The sequence below is a fragment of the Chinchilla lanigera genome, unplaced genomic scaffold, assembly GCF_000276665.1.
Source record: "Chinchilla lanigera isolate Chin_1 unplaced genomic scaffold, ChiLan1.0 scaffold00087, whole genome shotgun sequence".
Taxonomy (NCBI): Eukaryota; Metazoa; Chordata; class Mammalia; order Rodentia; family Chinchillidae; genus Chinchilla; species Chinchilla lanigera.
In genome coordinates, this window is record NW_004955488.1 from 8,013,880 (window position 1) to 8,032,309 (window position 18,430).

Genomic DNA, 18,430 nt, shown 5'->3' on the forward strand with positions numbered 1-18,430 from the left:
ATCTTGTAGCATTGTCCAAAAGACTAACAGTGTTCAAAGCTTAAAAATGGACAAGAGTTGAATGGGTATATTATTGAGATCAACCATGCCGAATAATATAAACTCTGGGGTCAAAGCGATGGTCTGGGAAGGAAAGGGAAGTTCAGGCAGGGAAGAGTGTTTTTAATCATAAAGCCTTTAGAACTTTGCTATTTCATCTCAAAATTGTGTACCCATATTTGACATTTTAGAGATAAATACAAGTAAATAAAGTTGCCACCATCTCATTTGTTTTTAAACAACATTGTGTATTTATTTTGAAATTTCAATTGACATTAGGAGAAATGTGCTTTTGTATTTACTGAAAGATGCATGGGCTAACAAATGGTTTTAAAACACTTTTCCAGATCACCCAAACTCTACCACACACATTTATGTGAATCAAACTTTTTTTTTTTTTTTTCCTGGTACTGGGAATTGAACTCACAACCTCGCGCATGCCAGGCAGGCGCTGTGCCGCAGAGCTAAATCCCCAGCCCCCAAATCAAACATCTTATTTCTTCCACCATGCCCCCAAAATTGCCATGTTTGTAAAGAACAAAATTTTATAATGTAACAAACAAAGAAGTGCCATGCGATAATTCTAAGGCAGTATTTCCCTGAAGAGGCAGCAGCAGGTCGAGTAGCATTCATTAGCCCTAACCGCTCAGCCTCTCCTTACTGGTCAGCCTTTTCATTTCCTGCGTGCCTGTTTACCCAATGTTTCCCTGGATGTAATACCTTAGCCAGTCTGTCTGTAACTTAGATAACAGAATAACCACTTCTGTAAGTACAGATTTCCCTCAGTGACATATGTATCCTGTGATTTATACAAATATAATAATTTAATAATGGATAGAATTTTATTAAATCTAAGCCTGAAGAAGTTAAAACCCAGACTCACTAACCGTGGCTTAAAGTTGAACGGTAAAAAAATATCAGCAGCAACACCGGAACACCGTTATTTTAGCAAGACATTTCAATACAGCAAAACTAATTTTGTTCATTTTTATTAATACAGAGCATACCAATAGACTATTATTTTTAATATAGTCAAGGTTACAAACTCCATCACTATCCAATAAATAATATCTACTTGAGTCTTCTTTGGTTGAATGATTCTCTGACAGGTAGTGCAGTTATTTTTTCCCACTTACTCATAAACAGCCTTATGAATACAATGAAATTTCTTAGCTTTTACTTACTGAATAATTCCTTCAGTAGGGAAACTTTTCATGTCCAAATACTTCCCTACAAATTAATGTATTTTTCTAAGTCTTCTACTTAATCTTGTGGTCTTGAAATGTTATAAGATTCTTTGAAATTTGCATGACATCAGTATTTCCAAAATGCAAGCAAAGGCCTGTAGGAGAGAAAACTTTTCCCTCCCCCTTGTTTCACAGGGGCCATTTGACTATCCCATTTTCTTTATATTTAACAAGAGGAATCCCTTATACTTCACATGACAGGAGACCTCAGACCCATCAATATACTTGTGAGACAGATAAAATTCCAGTTATACTTTAAGATTCCATCTTCTCAGCTAGGTGAAAATGTCGAACTGTTCCTTTAGCAATAACCGTGGTCCCCCAGTTTAAAAAAAAACAAAAAGACTCAGGACAGAAGACCTCCTGAAACAGCACAAACTTAATCTGGAAAGAGTGAAGAAATCCCTGTTCCTCCTGATGTGCCAGAAAATAAGACTGCCATGTGCAGGAAGGAGAACTTTCAGATAAACAGCATTCTGAAGGGCTGGCCAAACAAAGAACGCATCTAGGTAAGGAATACTCTCCACATCTGAGGAGAACCACACACCAATTAACTCATGCAAGTAATGTTTTTAGCGTAAATGTCACTATGAATTACAAGTGTCTTAAGTAAATTTCATATGTTATACAAAACTTAGTAAGTGTGGCACATTTCTATAACGGTTACATTATGTTTTATTTCTTAAAAAACCATATATTAATCAAAACTGATACATTACCCAGACCTTCTGATTTCAAATATACTAAAGAAAATTATTATAAACCCTGAATAACAGGCATCCTTTTACATAAACATGTTATTTTAGTAAAAATAAGATGCAAGTCACCTCTGATCCATACATACATTTTCATGTATATAGAAAAATTAAGTTTACACTTACTTCAAGAATAGTTTCACAGCAAACAAATACGGCATTTATTCAATATGCAATATTAAAATAATTCTGGTTAGTAAATAACTTCAATCATATTTATATAATAATTTATCATGTACATATTCCCAAATCCCCAGAACTTAAGTAGAAAAGTTACAGAACATCTCCTTAAAGTGTGTCTTGGAAAATCAACCAAAACCACTGATAATTAACTGAAGAGAATGTGTACACACATCCATGTTTGACCCGTGTGCAAAAAACTCAAGGAAATACAGAGGAAATTAAAGTTCCAAAATTTTCTGAAATACAGTGTTAGCACTTGAGTCAAAACACTTACCTGCCAAGTGAGGAGAGCTTGAGGTACTTCCAATGCTGCAGTAAGTTTCTGGATGTTAAACACCACAAGAATGAAAACAGACTCCTCTGGCCACAGACCTCTACTTTATAGTGGAGGCCGAGGATAAAAGTCTGCCAAGGAGTCTGCATCTCACCTTATTCTTTTCCCTTATAAAACGTAAGCTCCAGGGGAAATGACCACAAGAGAGACATTTCAACTGAGTTGGGGCTCCTGAGTGCAATGTTTTAACAAGTGAAAAGGGGAAATTTCAATTCTGTCCAGGACACACCTGTCCTTTTTAGACGTGAGCATTACTTTCCATGCCCTTTGAAATCAAAGCTGAGCCTGACCAATAAACTAGAACAGACTAACGCAATACATGAACCACCTAAATGAAGTACTTTATGCCTTTACATGTGACACATGAAAATGAAGACATGTTTTATTGGATTTGGTCTTTCTCCATTTTTGTGACTCTGAATCTGAGATGTTAGTACGTGACTGCACTCATACATCTTTTTTTTTTTTTTGAGATAGGGTCACAGTATGTAGTGCAGGCCGGCTGTGAATCCACAGTGATCCTCCTGCCTCAACCTCCCAAGAGATGGGTTTACAGGTGTGCACCACCATACCTGGCAACACATGCACCTTACAATCCCTTTCATCACACAACAGGCACACATGCACAGTATCATATGTCCATATAATACTATCGACACAGCATCAGCATTTAAGCAATAGATGCATTTCACATGAAAGAAGCGCTATGCATTCTGTGCACAGTTCCAGTAAGAAGCAAACATTAAAATGCAAGCTTAGCTTAGTTTCAGCACTGGTATGGACATAGCTAAATGTTACACCCATCATCTATTTGTGTAAGTCATCCACAGGGAAGAAGCGAAGGACAAAGGCTGCTTTTTAAAAAAAGTTTTATGTGCCAACCTCAAAACGCCATTGTGTCCGCGGTGTTACTACTGTTTCTATATTTATGATTAATCACTAGCAGAACAACTCCCAGAAGGAAAGAGATGGATCCCACGGTGATGTAAGCAATCCCCAAAAATGGATTTTTTCCTCCCATCCATGAAATAGTGCTCAGGATCATCCGTTTCCGTCCATCAAAAGAATGTACAGGGTAATCTGAGGAGGGTATAGGAAGATTTTTTTTTTCCATTTCTGGTCACTTAATGTTTAAAATATAAATTTTAAAGTTGCCATTCAACTGCTTATAGTTCACTTGTATAATTCCGTTGCACATAAGGACCGTATGTTCTGAATCACAAAATACACATTACTTTGAAAGGTTGATTGTTAGCAAATTAAATGTCAGCAGTGATACCAAAATATTCTACCAAAACAATAAAATTTAAGAGTAGTTTCTCAGGTGGTTTTGTTCTCATTTCATAGGAGGAGCAAAAACTTCAGAAGTATAATGCAGTGTATCATAACGCAGTACAATATATAATGCAGTATAATATACAATGCAGTGTGGAAAAATACTTCGGAGGAACAGCAACGAAGGCGACACAGGAAGGGCAGATGGAGAGAGCAGGAGAAAACAGAATTAAGAGAGGGGAGGCATCTGCAAGCTCAAAGAGTGCGCCTAACAAGGATGTGGCGAGGAGAGTGAGAGGCTCTGAACATGAGGCCCAAAAGCTCCAAGGACACAAGACGCCTTGTGCTGATTTGGGGTGATGATAAAATTCATGACATGACACAGTGCTGACGGCTGGGATACAGCAGAAGTGAGAGGTGGCTACAGAGGAGATTTAAGAAGAGGACCCCAGGAGCAGATGTATTTTCTACATGGATCTGTTCCAGGAGTCTGACAAGCAGGTACAGAGAGAACAGGATGAAGTTGCTATTGAAAAAGTACCATTTTTTCAAAAGCATTTTATAATTAAGTGCTGGGCTTCATCCACTTCTACAGTTTCTGCAACTCTGCACCCTCACAGATGGCGTTCTGTGACTGCAAATGGCAGGCTCGGCTCTACCAATGTCTTAATCCTTAATCTGAGGCAGGAATGACTTTAAGAACTCTACATAATCCAGCACTCTACGACCCAACACAGCATCAAATCACCCATGCTAGGCTCTCTGTGTCTTAACCCTGGAAAGATGGGCTTCTGCCATAATTCCAGTATCTAGTTCCTACTTTACACCTCATCTTATGGATGCTTGCAGGCCCAAGTCCTGTCAGTCTTCGAGAAACCCTGCATTCTTCCTGACAGTTCTCCTTCCGGGGCCCGGGACGCTGCTGTAGACTTCCTGCAGGCCAACTATCCGTCAGCTAAGAACTCCTGCTGCCCAGACTTCCTGCACTGTGCGCTGGAGGAGACGACAGGCTGGTGTCTGTCTTGATTCTTTTAGACCTGTCAGATGCTGTGGCAGAGCTGCCCTCTACTGGGGCTGCCTCTCAGGATGTCCTCTCTCTCAGTGCCTGAAGTGCGTCTGTGTGTCCAAAACTGCTCCTGCACGAGCCTTGTTTCAGACACCTGAGACTTTCACTCTGCCGCTCGCGGGCCATGTTCCCTTATGCACTCAGATATAACACCTAGGATGCCAAAATAATTGTTACTTCTCAAACTGGTCTACAAACTTAACCATTTACTAGCCCAATATAAAACCAAAAACTACATATTTATGGCTCATTTAGATTATGAAAAATAAAAGATGCAAAGATCATCAAATATTCATATGCTAATATTAGGCATCTTTTCATTTACAATACATAGTATATAAACAATGGAATAGCAATTAAAGGATGTATTTAGAACACAGGGAACAAAGTATTTCCCCACTGAAAAAGACTCTGCAGCTATGCAGGTGTAGACTGGTCTGATGACCTGAGTGAACTGGCGAGGGATGCAGCCTGTGGCGGTGGCTGAAGGGAAGGTCCTGGCCTTTGGAGTCAATACTCTGGTTTGAACCCCAACTCTTCTCATTATTACCTGCGAAATCAAGTCAGCCGCCTATAACATGAAGATGATACCTGCCTTGTTACTTACTGCTGCAATTAAACAATACATGGACAGTACCTACAACAGTGCTGAAATACAGTAAAAATGAAGTATCACTACAGAAAGTGAACCTGATTTACTAATGTAAAACGACATAGCTGATGATGAATTTTTTTGATACAATGAACAGATCCGTAAGTATGAACAATTATGTTGATATGAATTAAGACATCTGCTTGGGCTGTTTTTGCTTGGTGTTTTTGGAACAAGTCTCACTATGTAGTTCAGGCTGGCCTTGAACTTGGTTATGTAGCCCAGGCTGGCCTCAACCTCATGGTGAGCCTCTTGCTTCAGCCGCCGGAGTGCTGGCATTACAAGCGTGTGCCACCATGCCTAACTCCCACTGCTCATTTTTTGTGGGTTTTTTTTTTTCATTTTTGGATTTGACTAGACTTTTGTTTTTCAAAGATAGCTCCGTATTACATAGTCCACATTGGCCTTGAACTCATTACATAAGCTTAGGCTAGCCTTGAACTCAAACTCTTCCTGCCTCAGCCTCCTGTGTGCTGATATTTCTGGTATATACCACTGTGTCCAGCACATCTGATTTTTGACATTTAAAAATATATATTAAAAAAGCTTATGACCACCACCTATTTAGTACTAAGTACAATCACTGCCTTTGTGTTAAGCTCAGTTACAGTCTCTCTTATAAAAATCTCTAGCTTCTCAATAAACAAAGCGACCTACATTTTAAGTGATATGCTTAAAACCCTCGTACAACTATATACTAGAGTTTTAAGACCTTGAGACCTTCTTAGAAGAAACATTCCTACACACACACACGTACTTGTAAGAACGCAGGGAGCAAAACTAAAGCACAGAGTAACACACCACAGCACAGGGGTAACACAGCAGCAGATTCCTTTCAAGTTCAACGCTGCATACACAACCAAAAAAGGATACTGTATGTAATGTTCAAATAGTACTGTCCAGCTGGTAACGTTGGGTGTAAATCATTTGTCCGTTCTATGAGACGATACAGCTTTCGGAAAGTGGGCAACGCTGCAGTGCGCATCCACACGATGAAATCCTCATTGATGAAGCCATTGTTATCTTCGTCCAAATCCAGCGCGTACACTGGTTTAAGCCAGTTTACTGGCTTTGTTGTTCCTTAAAGGCAAGTGGGAAAGGGAAAAAGAAACGAAATATTCAGTTGTACTGCGTTTCAATGCAGTCACACTCTATGAATATAAAGAGGTGCTATATACAATGTGAACCTTTGGTACACATATATTTACGTTCTAAGGGATCTTAAAACCTGTGATACCAATTCCTTGTGTAATGAAAAAATTTACAAAGACTTGGTTGATATTTCAACTAAGAGACTACAAAAATGATAATATTCAGTATATACCAACAGGGAGATTACTTAGTACAAAAATGTAATGTTAAGAAATATTTACAAGCCAGCTGCAGAAGAACAGGCCTATTATCCAAGCACTCTGACAGGTTGAGGTACAAAAATGGCAAAAAAATTTTTTTAAAAGTGGAGATGTAGTGGGTTCAATCTACAATACTGCATCAAAAAAAAAGAAAAAAAGAAAAAAAAAATCACACTGGTAAATTAACGTAGCACCAAAACAAAAATGAATTTGTATTGTAAATAATAAAGGCTTGTTTAAAACAAATTTTGCAGCAAGATTATAGCGGAAATGCTTATAAGAAAACTCAAAAGAAATTGGATTCACAATTAAAAGTAAATATTTCTTTTAGTGTTTTAATACATCAGAACTTTCACTTAAATTGGCATGAAGTTAAGGAAAGAAAAAATTTTAAGACAAAATTTGTACTAAAGATAAAAAATTAAGACACTTCATTAAAGCATCTAGTTTTGATTTTTTTTTTTTTGTAAGGGATATGAGTAATTTTCACCTTTAAATCGTTCCTCCAGGGTTCCTCCTCCGGGAGGATTTCTGAATTTCACATGTTTATCTGTCCACCAAGCAATACCTTTCTTTTTCAAAACAATAGGCGTAGGTGTAGGATCAGATTCATTGGAGACCAGAAACAATTCCAATGTATCTAACAAGACAAAGGAAGTATTAGTTAACATGTGCTAAAAATCTACAACACCTGCTTTCTTCTATGAAAAAGTGAAACTGGTATTTGCTCCCCAAAGCAGTTGTGACAGAGAAGGTCCATGATTTACATCTGCTCTTTATTCAGATGTGAATCAGCTATGTTAACTTTCTAAGTCTAGGTGAATTCTCTTCCCTCAATGAAGACCTAAGTCACTTTCCTATGCAGCTAGTTAACGTGATATGCTCAAGGGCTTTAATATTTACCCAGGTAAAATTCAAAGGCAAATCTGCCTTTCTCTCTTCAAAAATGCATTCCTGATACCTCCTGGCATATTAATTTCTCTTTGCACACAGGCCCACATGGCTACTGAACCCTTGAAACGTGATGAGTACAAATTAACATGCTCTGTAAGTATGTAACACACATCAGGGACTTAGTATAAAAATGTAGTATTAATCGTAGTAACCTTCATGTACTATTACATACCAAAATGGTATTTCTGCCATATTGGGTTACAAAAATATTTTTATTAACATCAATTTCACTTGTTTCTTTTCAGGGTTTTTAATGTGACCAGTAGAAAATTCACTGTTTGGCTCATGTTTATGGCCCACACAGTTCCATCCAACTCCAATGATTAATGATATCCCCCTCTAACGGTGTCAGTAACCAAAGTCCGTGGGAATATAAGCCTGGCTTTCATTATACACGGGAACACAAGATTAGCAAAATATCTTTGCTTCTTTCTTCTCAGAAATAGAAATCTACTCTTAAATATAAGGATGCTCAAAGCATTATAAACCCCACTCCATACCTAACACTTAGAACTGTAAAGTTGAATTTCTCAGTTTCATTCGTGATTATTAGCCTATCCAATCTGGAGGAGATTGTACAAACTGTCCTAATTAGGTATGTCTGTGTCTGTTTCCATGTTTGTTTCTATATCATACCATTAAACATGCTGTTGGCAATAGCTCCACAAGGAGCAATGGGTAGGTCTTCATTTCTTCTATAAGGCTCACATTCCTTACTGGGATTCTGGTTTTTAGAGGAAAAAAAGATATATTATTACCTAAGACTCTGTAAACTGAATCATCCCTTGACTTAAACTTCAACCCCTGGCTTTAATAAACGCAAAATGAGTCTGTAATGAAAGCTGGCTATAAGTAACATGACACTGAAATACTCAAAATATTCTCCCTCTAATGCAACTTGCAATATTACCAAATTAGTATTTCTTGGATGTTGAAATTAACGCAGAAACCACAAAACATTTTCTGTCTCAGAAAAACTAAGAAACAGTCTATTGTTGATCCAGTGCTAACACAATAAAGGGGACTCTTAAACTGGAAGCACGAAGGTGAGAGTGCTTTCTTGGACAAACCCCTTGAGTAAACCGAGCCTCACATATAAAGTGAACATGTTCAACTGAACAATTTCAAATTTTGTAATGCTGGGTTGAATCCCATGTCTGGTAAAGGAAGGAAGGAGTCTGCATTAGACTTCTACACTGTAGTAATCTTAACCTGTGAATACATAACTAAGGAAAATGAAAATGCTGGCCTGGGAGATGGTCCAGGCGCCCTCGAGCTTTGGTCTGGACTTGGTTCCTACTGAAGAACTCGAAGATGTACGGCAGCTATCGGGTTAAACTTGGGATCTTCATGGCATCTGAGCTTTAGTGTATACTGGAGTAGCTCCATGGGTTAAGACACATAACAGACCAAGATAATCTCAATTTGAAGCTAACTATATCTTAGGACCAACCAAACTTGGCTTTTATCTATATTCTCTGTACCTACATTGCAAAAAACACCATGTGAGTGGAAAAAAACAAGAGAAAGAGAAGGAAATGTGCAAAAGAGAACTCATCTGCAACACGTGATTCCTTAGGTCTTTGGTCCCTAAGTCATTTATATTGATAAAGTTCTCCAAGACCATAAAAACAGACAATATATAACTGGCTTATTATTTTCTGAATCTTTTGATGAAAACTATTTTTTAAAAAGGCTATTAAATATAAATAAACTCACAGTACGGTAAGTATATTCTAGCTACTAAATTCTTAGGCAAATTTTAAAAGAAAGGAAAATATTATTTACTACCTATATGTCAGGTACTAAATAAGCAAGTTTGCATTAAATGGCTTAGGAAAGTTACATAGTGAGTAACTAATACACATCAGATAGCACACCAGATATCTCTGCATGAAAATATAAGCAAAGATAATCCTGGCTTTTATGCAACTCTGAATGCAACAGAGGAAACAGATCTATATCCGAACTGCAATACAAAGTAAGAGCCATAATAAAGATGTCTATAGCCACTCAGCAAGTATTTATTAAATGCTTTCCATATGCTAATAAGCGCTAGCTGGCAACTGCTATATGGTGATTAAAGGAAATCCTGCTCTCTGCTCTAATGAGCTTACAGTATAGTGAGGAAATCATAAGAAATAAATAAACATGTATAACTAGAAATTGCAGTAAGTATTATACAGATGCTATGTGAGTGAGTAATGGAAAAGAGTGGAACAGCTACTTTAGATTGAAAACCCAACCTCTGAAGGAAATAGAAAAATATCTAAAATAAGAGTTGCCATGGAAACAGCAGGCAAAAAAGTTTTAAACACCTGCAAGAACAGCAAATGTCCTTTAAAAAGAACTCAGTATTTCTGAGCAGATAGGGGTGAACTTTCACTAGAGTTTATCCAGAGGGAAAACCATGTGTGATGACACTGAAGGACTGTGCATAGCTCAGACAGCCTGAGATCACCAAGAAACTAAGAACTCCTAGGCTACACGTTCTAAGTAATACTGGGCATGAGAAGAAGAGCTCATTAAACACAGACAGCCTGGACTGCACCCCAGCAGACACTGGCATTATCAGACTTCGGGGAGTTCTGGAATCTGTATTTTTAAATATCTGCACAACATCTGTCAGCAACCTATCTTTTGGATTTTACTGCTCAGGTATCCCACAGGAGAAAAATTAAATGAAGAGTAGCCCATCCAATTATAAAGCACAATCCCAGAAATTAAAAGCAGCTTATTTGCCTATTTCCACCTAGCACGATAATAACAAACAACCCCAAACAGAACACATTTACACATCCAGAATGCCAGACTAGCCAAAATACCATTACATCTTACTTCTGGCTGTAAGAAGTAATTAATCTGTGTATATTCCCAGAAAAAGAATTTTAACTAAAATCTCTCACTATACTAAGTAGAAATAACAAAAAATTACTAAACATTATTAAGTAACATTTCTAAGCCAATGGTTACCATGTGTTCCCATTTCACAGACATCATGTTCATAACTTCACCATTTTACTTACAAGCAAAGCACTAGAATCTCCATTTAGCTGACTATCATCTCGAGATTTCACATAACGACGATGGTTTTGATAGAAATTAGACAGGCCATAATACATGAACACATTGCCCTAGAAAAAGCGGAAAGGGAAAAATTTTTCATATAAAAACATGTATCATGGATTAGCTTGTTTCACATAGACATAAAAGCTAAATAAGGTGGGCTTTACTGGTTTATCATTGATGATAAAAGATAAGTAAATTCTATAAGTACTTAGCAATGTAAAAATGGTACAATTATAGATAAAATTAAAAAATAAAAGTACTATTTACATTAAAAATAACCCTATTAGCCTCCTCTGAGCTACTTTCAATCTAAAATTTTTTCTGATGAAGACTGCTGTTTATCCAATTAATACCAATTTTTCAGACAGGTAACAGCCAAATTATCATTTACTGTCCAAGTAAATACTAACTGAGTAAGGATATAAAATTTCTCAGTAGAATACTACATATTAGCAATTAATAAACTGGTAATAAAGTATCCTAATAATGAGTCACTATGTAATAATCAAGAGCCAGATGTGGTGCCCCTCGCCTACAATCCCAGCAGGGGATTAAGGTAAAGAATATAAAAATTAATTAAGGCAAAGGCAGGAGGATCGCTGAGGCAGGAGGCTGAGGCAAGGAGGATCGCCGTAAGTTTGAGGCCAGCCTGGGCTACATAAGCAAATTCAAAGCCAGCCCGTACCACACAGTGAGATTCAGTCCCAAAAAACAACAACAAAAATCAAGAAAAGTACTTAAATGTATTTAGAGAGGCCAACTTCAAAGTAACTTAGCAAGAAAGGGTAACTTACACACAGTACAGTTATTTAGATGTTAAGATGCCACCTTGAATGACAAAATTCTCAGAAGTAGCGAAATTATTAAGCTATTTTCTTCCTTCTAATTGTTACCTCTATTGTTTATATTCTTTGCCTTAATTAAAAGGAATCGTTATATTATAAATGCTCTATTTGATTTCCTCTCTCATATATAGCATCATTCAAACTTGATTCATAGGCGTGCGGCGCTTTCCTGTAACCCCAGCACCCTGGGACCCTGAGGCACGAGGATCCTAAGTCGGAGCCTACGCGAAGCAACTCAGTGAGACCCTGTGTCAAAAAAAAAATGTACTAAGGATGTAGCTTAGTGAAAAGGCCCTGAGCTCACTCTCTTAGGGGGCAGGAAGACACACTTGATTTGCAAATGTCACATCATGTAAACTTTCCCATTATATAAAGGAAGTGTTCACATGGAGATTTTTTTAAATTGGGGGCATATCAAAATGATATCACAGGATAACTATGCTCTTTTGGGGGGAAAGGTAGTATTTCAATTAAGAATTAGCATAGGGCTGGACCTGGTGACACACATCCGTAATCCCAGCATGCAGAGGCTGAGGTAAGAGAACTGGTGAGAATGCAAGGCCAGCCTGGGGCCAGTACATTCAGTGCCAGCCTGCACTACATAGTGAAATACCTTAAAAAGGACAGAAAAATAAAATTTAAAAGGCTGGTGCTGTAACTCAGTTCCAGAGTGCTTGTCTAGTATGTGTGAGGCCCTGGGCCTGATCCTTAGTACAACTAAAAAATAAATTAAGAGTATAGTATATTCAATTTGTAAACTGAAGGAAAAAGAGGAGACTGCTTCAGTGAATACGAGACAAAACAACCTACTTTAGGATCACTGAAGTTGCCGAAAGGGTCAGTTTAATTCAAAGTTTGTGAAAAAAATGAAAAATCTACAAAAGAGTGACTCTGAGGTTGATCACATTTGCAGACAAAAGCTCTGAAGCAAGTGTTTTTGAATGGGAGAGGAGACTGATGGGCAGATCTCTGAAATCTTCCCAAGCCTCACTGCTTCAAATGGAGAACGGTTTTCTCCCAAATTAGTTTACACGTTTTCTCCAAAGGCTGCGATCCCGTCCTTATCTTGATGGAAGAGCAACTACAACCACTAGATGGCAGCCATCTCTCAGGAACTGATACATTATCGCTGCCTTTAAAGTATCAGACACAGAAAATCTAAAGAGCTGACATGTATTAAAGCGGTTTTGTTCCCTGCTCAAGTTGTAGATAGAAGACTGCACAAGCTGGTCTTTCTATACCTATTGTGAATCTTTATAATCCTTCAGCATCTGCTCAGCTACTAAAAATGGCAGATTACTCTGGAGAGACAGAGAGAGAGAGAGAGAGAGAGAGAGAGAGAGAGAACTACTTATCAAAATACAAAAAAAAATCAGTAACTTTTAGTGTTTCCTTTTTTGTAATGCCTCATACCTCACAAAAAATAATTCAATTACATAATGGAAGAATTAGTGTGTATTTTCTGAAGTAAAAAGTTTTATAATTGAAAGTATGCAGAACAATGTGAGCAATAATTTTAAAAAGTAAATGGAGTCATAAATGACACAAAACTGATTTATACAATTATAAAATTTTCTAAAGGATAAAATTTCACTTAAATACTGTGAACAAAGTACTAAGTAAACCATTCAAATATATGTGTTTAATTATCAGACACAAAAATGTAGCAGCCAAGCATATTAAACAATTATTTTTAAAAATGTAGATTCCAAACAATTTCAAAACTGCCTTTTGTACCAAAAAAAAAAAAAAAACAACCTAGTGAAACAACAGAACAACATTAGCACTTTTTAAAGCATAGCTCTTCTAACACCTTACTTGGTAACACAGACCTCAAATGCCGTTTCCAGTGTGAAGTTAATGGTGCAAAAGCAAGGTGTCACATTCAGGGACAAGCATTTATTGCACGGACTGGAAGGCTCCGTTCCGGTGTAATCAATCTGTAAGAGAAAATGTAACTAAGCACTTCCTTGGAGAAAGTGGACACCAAAGACAATCTGAAATAACCTGCTATTAAGAGGCAAAATAGCTCCAACGAAGCAACCTTTAGCCCAGACAAAACTGTTTTTAAGGTCATCTGTTTACATCAACAGTGTAAGGTATTAAACACTGAAAAGTGTCCTCAGCTGTTCTACTGGCTAATCTTCACGATCAAAATCCTCTCTCCTTTGTACCAAAGCAAAACATACAAGCATAAACACAAAACTCAAACCATAGGATACATTCACATTAAACAGCTACTAAGTCTAAACTATTATAATTCTGATTAATAGAGATCAGTAAATCAGCTTTTCCTCTTAAATATTAGAACCTTAAACACTTCCAGTCATCTCAGCATTCTGCACACTTTCAAACTTAAAAACAATTAGGTTTTCAGGAGCTACTATTTTTCCAAAACCTAGTACTGAACCTGTCTTCTCTTCATCCTGAGTTCCGACAGGGAGCTTCACCCTGGCGTTCCCCAGGTGACTGGATCATCTCTGTTACACAGAAACCCCTGGAGTCACACCAGAGTTTATGCTAACAGGATGGTTTGGGATGGGGGCTGGTCACTAAAACACCAACTGTGTGCTTAGGGGCTCTGGGCAGGCCCAGCCTCTGGAGAGGGCCTGAGTGTCAGCGTGGCCACTGCACTGTGGGGCGCTCTCTGTGCTGAGAGGGAGAGGACATGCAGACCTCACCCCGAGAGTCTCTTCTGGGACCCCTTTCTCCACCACTCCTACAGGGGGAGGGGTCAGGGCATCCTGGAAAGCCCTGGGCTCGGAGTCCGCTGGGAGCAGCTGGCAGGAAGTGTGGGGGACCCAGACTGGATCTGTAGCTGACCTAGGGGCGCTCCTGGGTACCGCGCCTTTAAACTGCTAACTCAGGATGCTCAGAGTCAGCACTCAATTGCGCTACCACAGAGAGGGGCAACAGGTAGTAACTGACCGGGGTTTTCACTGAAAAGAAGGACTTGAACAGACCCATCAAAGATGGGTGAAGCAGAGAAAGGGGCGCCATTAGAAAAGAAATAAGGAATAAAATACAAGGCACATGTAAGGACAGTGAGCATGAACAGTCTGGATTTACAGCAAGTTTATACTGGAAGAAAATGCAACAAGGATAAGAAGGTAAACTGGAGCCACAAATGACAAACCATGTGTTACTGACTACTGTTACCAAATGCATACTGAGTGTACACAGGCAGTGCGAGCATTCAATACACATCATCTCACTTAAAAAGTGCAATGGCCCTGCCACGTTTGTTTTTATTTTCCTTATCCTAAACTAGGGCAGAGTCGGGGGTAGCTCAGTGGAACGGCAAGTGGTTAGGATGAACAAAGCCCTGGGTTCAATTGCTAGTACCCCCTCCAAAAATGAAAAAAGAAAAGAAGAGAAGGTGGAGGAGGCAGAGGAAGAAGGGAATGAGGAGGAAAGGCAGGAGGAGGGGGAAGTGGGGAGGGGAAGGATAGGGGGACGGGGAGGAGAGGCTGTGGGTATGAAACTCACTTGGAAAGGTTTGGTCATTTTCCAAAAATCACTCACCTAGTTACTCTGAGCCAGAGTCTGAACCCAGCCCTCCCAGTTTCCAACACCCATGCTCTTCTCCCCATCTCCCCTCTCACACAATGGTCCTGCCCTTTCTGACAGATGAACTCAGGACCCTCAGATCGTAAGAATGAAGAGAAACCTCTAATGAGCAGTTGAACTTTCTTCTTTTCTTATTAAGCTGCCTGCATCCAAATATACTTGCAAGTATTGTGGAATTCTCCTCTATGAAAACTTTGGAAGGACACAGAGCTCTACTTTTCAATTCAGAAGCTTACGAGAGAAAGGGGTCCTTTCTCCCTGAGCCCATGGGCACAAGATCTGGACTTAGCAACCAGACGCTCCCACACAAACCATTAGATCCTGCGAGGCAAAGGCCGGAGTGCCTATGATTCCATCAGCAGCCAGGGCGACAGCAGCAGCCGCAGCACCCTGCAGCCTGTTCGTGCTTTCAAAGCTCCCCCCGCTTCCCTGTCTCCAGACCGGATTTCTTGTACTCCTATCCAAGCCCCTCCCCATCAATTCTCTGAACTAAGTAACTGAGTCACATTTAGTAACCTGAATGTCCTGCAGGGTAAACAAGGGACTAAAGAGACTCTCTAGAAGAATAACAACACTAAGTAACACACAACAGAATACGTCAGTCTAGGAAATGGAGACTGCCTGTCTTCCTGAATGCCCCATCACAAATAAGCACTCATTCACCTAACATTAAGGAATGCCGGGATGGTCCAGGCATTGAGGATTCAGCGTGGCACCCGTGCACCCACAGCTCAGCATCTAACATAGACATACATCAGTCATTAAAATGCAGTGGCTATCTCGGGACAAGCACCATGGAAACAATCTAGTCTAGTCGTCAGCAAGTTTCTCCAAATCTTACCCACACGAGACAGCACAGGACAAAGCAATGCATCTCTGAATGAGGGCCTAGCACCTAAAAAATAGACCCAAAAGGTACATGAATTTAGGACTTCAAATAAAGTTCTGAATGAGAGATAAAGATCTCAAAATCAACCAGGAGTTCTTCAGATATCTAATCCTTTTTCAGCATAATTCATAAAACTGGCCATCAAAGTAAAAATTTAAGTCTGGGGGCAGGGTGGAATTAGATTACACAGTACAAACTAAAGGTCTTGTAACTTTAGGCCACTGTAACCTACAACAATGTGGCTTTCCTGCCCAGAAATGGACAGACAAAATGGATAGCACTGGAGAGAACCATCCCAGCCCACTCCTGGTAACAGAACACTGAAAGCAAACAGATTCCTGGTAGTAACAGCATAGAAAGTGTCCAGTGGTAGCAACCATCTTATAGATACTGGCACCCATGTGAGGAACAGAACTGCAGCCACAACAAGCTCATTCCAGAGACATCGGGTACAGCAGACATCAGGCTAACATTAACCTGCCCCAGGTAACAACACAGAACTAGTTTTATGAGTTTATGAGTTTTATGATATCACAGCAGCAAACTTCTCTGCTTTGTCACTGAGAAAGCTGGTTCTAGAGAACCAAGTAATTGTCCATGCTCTTCCCTCAGAGGAAATAACATGAATTACACTGCTTCCTACAGAAGACTCAAAATAAGTCATGACTCGAGACCCCACCCGTCTCTCAGGAGCTATTCCTATTCCCCAATAGGTCTTTCCCACTCCTAACCTCCTTTGTCCTTTGGAACTTACTCTTCGATTTCAGGGGACACAAACTCAGTCCATCTGATAGCAAGCAGGTGTCAGGAGTTGTAGCCCTCCTGTATCATCCGGAGGCACCACTGAGATCTCTGGAAGGAGACATGAATTTCCTTTTGATTCATGGTACCCCTAAGTATTTTAACTGCACCGTGACTCATTCAGGTAATGAAAATTGTCATCTTGCGTGTCAGTTGCTTGTGCCTTGTCTTTTTGTTAAAGTGGTAAAAGGTTCAGGCTGAGAATGTGTGGAGGTTATGATGTTTCTCTGTTTCTTTGATGGGACATTTTATTTTTGCAGCCAGGGCCCTGTATTTCTGTTTTGTATATGCTCTATTTTTACTAATTGGGGAATTTACTTGTATTCCTTACTCCACTTGTTTGATGGTTACAAGATAGTTTGTCGTCTTATTTTAGACAGCGGCGCTGGGAAAAGATAATGTTAGCGCTCCCCTAGGGGACTTTAAAACTTTAATAACAATTTAAAAAAATATATATTAAAGAATAACCATGCCCCTAGTCCCCAGAGAACTGCCTCTCTCTTGTCACGATTTCCTTCCAGAATATCTTGCCAGGCTACCCATCATTCTTTGAGGCATCCTAACTGAGGTTATAGCTAAATACAGTCCAAGGGTCACAAGATCACAAGGAAGGGAGCCCAGGCACACAGTAAGAGTGGCTAACCTGGTTCTGGCCATTTCCTCAAACTCCCAGTTCCTGCTGCTGGCACTGGACAGGATGAAAGCTAAGGGATGCCTCAGAATGGGCGTAGAGCAATTGGGCAGACAGGGATGGCTTCTCTCCCCGATTCTTTCAAAATTAGAAGAAACTGTCCTGGACAGACATCTGTGCCAGGGCACAGTGGAGCCTTGGCAGGCCTTCTTCACCCACTGTTTGGAATACACACTTAGCTCCAAACAGTGTCACCTAGTCTCCTTCTACACCCAAACCTGACCTGAGCAGTCCTCCGGAAATAGTTAAATCACTTGATAAGAGTAAAGGTGTCCTTAAAGTTAGTAATATACTTCTATCCAGGATGTTAGGTAACCAAGAGAATATCAAAATATCTTTACCAGCCTGTCCCTTGGAGGGTACAGTTACATGTGGGTATAAGACAGCAGTTTTGACTATCACTTGTGGCTATCAAAACAAAAACAAGAAGCCTGTATAGCTGGCTATTCCAATAAGATAAACCATCAGCCTAAAGCCCATCTTAAAAACACTCTTTGGTTTCACAGGTGTAAAAGGTTTTTCTTTCTGATTCTTATTACAAGGGATCTCTTTTAATTGACCTATAAAAAGTTCTGACTGGTCCATTATAGTTACAAAGCTAAAACTGTAAAAGTGTTATCGTAGGTCAATTTGGCCACATACATTTGAGAATGTAAATGTAATCATCCTATGGATGTCCACCTGTTCAATGTGTATTAATAACTGGTT

The 18,430-nt window shown here is 39.2% G+C and overlaps 1 protein-coding gene across 1 annotated transcript in view; it reads right to left on the reverse strand.

The window, feature by feature from the left end:
• Positions 1–1,012: 1,012 nt before the first annotated feature.
• LOC102004169 (cell cycle control protein 50A) overlaps positions 1,013–18,430 on the reverse strand; it is a 34,326-nt gene continuing 16,908 nt past the window's right edge. Inside the window, exons 2-7 of the mRNA XM_013504427.1 lie at positions 13,604–13,711; positions 10,884–10,991; positions 8,494–8,581; positions 7,394–7,543; positions 6,425–6,631; positions 1,013–3,638 (exon numbers count right to left, since the gene is read on the reverse strand). Coding sequence (XP_013359881.1) covers positions 3,442–3,638; positions 6,425–6,631; positions 7,394–7,543; positions 8,494–8,581; positions 10,884–10,991; positions 13,604–13,711 — 858 coding nt within the window. The 3' untranslated portion in view covers positions 1,013–3,441. The remainder of the gene's footprint in view (positions 3,639–6,424; positions 6,632–7,393; positions 7,544–8,493; positions 8,582–10,883; positions 10,992–13,603; positions 13,712–18,430) is intronic.